Source organism: Mycetomoellerius zeteki, unplaced genomic scaffold (genome assembly GCF_001594055.1).
Source record: "Mycetomoellerius zeteki isolate Tzet28-1 unplaced genomic scaffold, Tzet1.0 scaffold110, whole genome shotgun sequence".
NCBI classification, from domain to species: domain Eukaryota; kingdom Metazoa; phylum Arthropoda; class Insecta; order Hymenoptera; family Formicidae; genus Mycetomoellerius; species Mycetomoellerius zeteki.
The window spans coordinates 179,594-184,238 of NW_017256018.1; the positions used below are offsets into that span (position 1 = coordinate 179,594).

Genomic DNA, 4,645 nt, shown 5'->3' on the forward strand with positions numbered 1-4,645 from the left:
CGTAATCGTACGGAAATGGCTTGCTGCGTAACGCTAAGCTGTTCTGCAAGCTCCTTTTCAGTTTGCGCAGAGTTTATATCCAGCAGTGCTTGCAATTCGTCCGTTTCAATCTTTTCAGGGCGTCCAGCACGCGATTCATCTTTAAGACTGAAATCTCCTTGGCGAAACTTTTGATACCATCTTTTACATGTAGCATGACTTACAGCGTTCTCTCCATATGCAGCACAAATCATTGCAGTGGCTTCAGTAGCATTTTTCTTCAGATGAAACGGACGGAAGTGGACGGAAAATCGAATATGCTCTTTTGTTATTGCCATCGTGAACACTACTGATTTTTGAGGTTATGTGCATCAAACGCCAAACCGTATGGCACTTTAGAAGGCCAAATGTTAACGCTTTAAAACCGCAAAAGGGCGGGAAGATATATAAAATTTAAATTGTTATTTGGGTGGTATGAAATCGAAAGCTCAGAACTTTTTTGTATACCTAATATATTTTTAGCGAGTTGAAAGCTATTGCTAATAAAACCTTTTGCTGGAGGCAAGCTTGTAACTAAGATTTTATGCAAGAAGGTTGCCAAATTATGCAAAGGACTTCCTATAGATGAAATAATTATCCTTAAAGGATAACCATCTTTATGTACTTTAGGCATTCCATACGCTCTTGGTAAAATTGGGTTTGCAATGTTAAGACGTCTGTATTTGGACTCACTAATTATCTCCTCTCGTTTTCATCTCTTCAAAATATCCTTTAGATTAATTATTATTCTGTTGACCGGGTTAAGTTTAATATTTATATAAGTGTCAACGTCTCTGAGCATCGTCTCCATCTTCGCTATGTATTCCGCCTTGTCCATTGCAACCACCACGTTACTTTTATCCGCATGCATAAATAAAATATCCGGATTGTTAATAAATTTTTTGGTTAATAGGTATAAAGACCAAATCTTTTTTTCCATCTGTGTTTTATTTAATGTGATGTTCTTCATCAACGGTATAATTTTGTTTCTTAATTCTGTAATATTAGGCATTTTTGTTCTTTGAAAATTATATTCAATATTCTTAATGAGGTTGATGGTGGCTGTCTGGACATTGCGCAACGGTAAGCAAAATTTGTCTCCCAGTTGTAGCAACGCTTGCACTTCATGTGGAATGCAAACACTGCTCAGATTCACAAACCAATCACCATTAGGTTCTAATATGTCATATTTTTCTTCCAAATATGTCATCGCTGTTATATTAATATTAATAGTTTCAGATTGAGTGTTATTTAATGGTTCTTGGAGTGTAAATCCGGCAGGAGGCACATTTGCATGTGGATTCTGATTATCTATAATATGCACAGTCTGTTCGTTATGCTGCCAATAATAATTAATGTTGTTAATGGTGTGTCCCCTTACCAACCAATCAAATTTCTTGTTTAATCTGTTTTGATGTATTGTGTAACATCTATTGAAAGCTATGTTTTGCCAGAAAATTGGAGTAATAGTGAGCTTAACAGATAGAGTCTTATTATTGTCACACCCTTCCTTTCATACGAAAAACTTAGATAAAATAATCAGAATATTACTGAACAATGGCTATCCCTTGAATTTGATTTTCTCCACCATAAATAAAAGGTTACGCAAGAAATTTTCTAATCAGAACAATCAAATAGCTAATAATAAAAAAGTAGAAAAGAAACAAATCTTCACGGTGCCTTTTATAGCGGGTATTTCAGAGAGAATCAAAAACTTTTTAAAGAAGACTAACATCATATAGTTATAGTTATAGATATAGTGCGTCAAGAAACTCGATGAATTCGTACAATAGCATTGAAAAGGATCCGAAACGGGATTGAAACAAAAACTTTGGAACAAATAAAAAATTATTACACATTGACACCATGTGTTTGGCTTCATAAGGCATCAATCTTAATGACAGAAGCTTCAAAGATATTCTTTGAAAATGAAAATTCCATTATTTTCGAGAAGTTGCTTCGCGACGTCTAAACAGATGAAAAAAATATAGATGTAATATTTTATGATGCACTACATACCCAGAGCCCATCAAAATATAGGTGAGGGATAATTTCGACGGTTATTTTGATAGTATTTATTACTTAACAAGAATTAAAACCTAACTTGGCTGAAGATCTTTAATACTATTGTTCGTGTAAACATAATTTACTGCTAAATACAATAATACTTATCGAATATAAAAAATAAGTATCCAATTTTTTAATGTGTACCTTTGAAACAGATGCCTCAACGTTTTCACAATCCCACTTCTCAGTAATCGACGAATCCTCAGACAATGGATCGATATCTATGGGTTCCTCAAACCTGGCAGGTGTACCATCGCACGTTTCTAGATCCTCTTCGAAGTACACAGTAGACTGGGTCTGACAATCGACTTTGCCTAGCAAATGTCCATTAGTACTCACAATTATCTCTTCATTGACAGTCTACAAAAAATAGATAGGAATCTTATAAATACAGTGGTACTGATTGACCTCAATTCAAAGGTTTGTTTTTTTATTGCTGCACTAAAACTTTTTGCTTTTACGAAATTTTATACACATATCTATTTTGCTTTAAATACAAAAAATATACATCAGTTTAGCTATAAAAAAAAATAGACATCAAGGCTATCTAATTCTTTACCAGATTTTCCCTGATATTCTCATGATTTAACGGAGATGCATGTTTTAGTTCGTTTTCCATAAAATTAAACTTGGTGATTATTCCTTGGGACATCACTTCCCCACAACCATATGGCTCGCTGGTGACCGACATTCCCAAGGATAATTTAATTCGACTATTGTTGTTGAATAATCATGGTTGGTATCTATAAAAATACACGAAAGTTAATAAGTGTGTTAATTAAAAGTATATTTAAATATTTTAGTTAAATATTAATGGATATTGAACATGTATATATATATACATGTTTTATAAAATTTATGTACTTATAATTACATATATTAATATATATAAATAATTAAAACATTAATAAGTGCCATACTGATAAATGTTAATTATTTAAATTAATTTAATATATCTTAAATATATGATTAATTAAAAGCAGTATATTCAAGTGTTTTAAATATTAATTTAGACAGGAAGTCTATTCGCATTGCTTGAAATCCCCGAAAATTTTTGTACTTAAATATATATGATAATTATTAGATGTATATTAAAACGTTGAAAAGAAAAATGAAATAAAGATGCCATGTGCAAAAAATGCAAGCAACACAGAGTTAATTGTATATCTTGAAACGAGATTAAAATTACAAAAGTGAGCAAACCACTAAAACATTTACAATTTCATTGGTTAATATTTATTCATTATATCACTTTTAAAATTTTCATCTCACTTGCAAAGTACAGAATTGATTCCAAAGGCCTGTTCTTTTTGGCTGAACTTTTGCACCAGTTCATCTTTCTTCCTTTTCTCTCCAGGAGGAAAAAAAAAGGAAGATGAATTGCAAAAGTTCAGCCAAAAAAAAACAGGCCTTATAATACACAATCAACCTCCAAACTGTTCTAAATAACATATGCATGTCTGTGTACGAATACATGCATATATATATGTATACATATACATGTTTATATAATAACACACTTCAAATATTAATAAGTTCATGTATGGTGTGATCTATTCTAATATACGATGGTAGTATTTTAATATTCTACAAGCGGCGTTTTGCGTAAATTAGCGTCATTAAGATCCTAATCACTGACAGCTTTCACTGGTAAACAACGTCATTATTGTTGAGGAAAACAGCCGTTTACATTTCTACTTATTGTTCCTCGTTCTAAATAAGTAAACACGGAACCGCGATCGTCGCCCCCAAGAAAGATACCCTCGTAGTCCTAAGTGCGTTGCGTAAACCGTACCGCTTGGAGGTTATGCTCGTCTTGCGATCGCGAGTCAGGACGAGGAGGTAAGACGGGATAGCCGAGGTGCATACTTGCTAGTGTACACAAATACGCGCACGACGGGCGCTTTTGTTTTTCCCTTTTGAGAGAAGTACGGCGTGTCGCACCGGCATTCAACATTCACCAGACTTGTGACAACAAACGACATAACACATCGCACAACACGGAATATAACAGGACCACTGAAGTCTGAAGTCTAAACTTCTAAAAGTTCTGAAGTTTAACCTGGACTATTCCGAATAGCGCTGATTGGAATAGCGCTAGTTGCCTCAATTGCTGGATTCACACTGCATCCGATTTACATCGTACTCTCTGCAACCAATCAGAAAACAGGATTCCGATGAATTTTGCTTCGTATTATCGGAATCCTGTACGCAGTGGGTGCATTCAGTACCACGACCGCTCACTGAGCGCTCAGTGAGCTCTTGAATTTGTTTGGTCTATATTTTTAGTTCTAACGGAATATGCCAATCAGATGCAAGAGCTCACTGAGCGCTCAGTGAGCGGTGTAGTACTGAATGCACCCAGTGTGAATCCTAAATATGCCTAGTTTACATTAGAGACACCATAATATAGACACCATAAAAGAGACTGGCATAGATGGGCTAATTTTTAATTGGCTGGATATGGAATGGCAGAAGCCAATCAAAAGTCGTGCTAGTAATAGATGATAGTACAGCCCGAATTCTGATTGGCTTCTGCTTTCCTACTTTTTCTGCTTTT

General features: G+C 34.4%; 1 protein-coding gene across 3 annotated transcripts in view; it reads right to left on the minus strand.

Annotated features, from left to right (window-relative positions):
• The window catches only part of LOC108726109 (transcriptional regulator ATRX homolog), a 14,130-nt gene extending 10,010 nt beyond the window's left edge, over nt 1-4,120 (minus strand). Inside the window, exons 1-3 of one of the 3 annotated variants that reach the window (XM_018453502.1) lie at nt 3,776-4,120; nt 2,645-2,828; nt 2,230-2,445 (exon numbers count right to left, since the gene is read on the minus strand). In XM_018453502.1, coding sequence (XP_018309004.1) covers nt 2,230-2,445; nt 2,645-2,776 — 348 coding nt within the window. In that variant the 5' untranslated portion in view covers nt 2,777-2,828; nt 3,776-4,120. The remainder of the gene's footprint in view (nt 1-2,229; nt 2,446-2,644; nt 2,829-3,775) is intronic. The other 2 variants (XM_018453509.1, XM_018453493.1) reach the window with 2 other exon arrangements.
• Nucleotides 4,121-4,645: the final 525 nt, after the last annotated feature.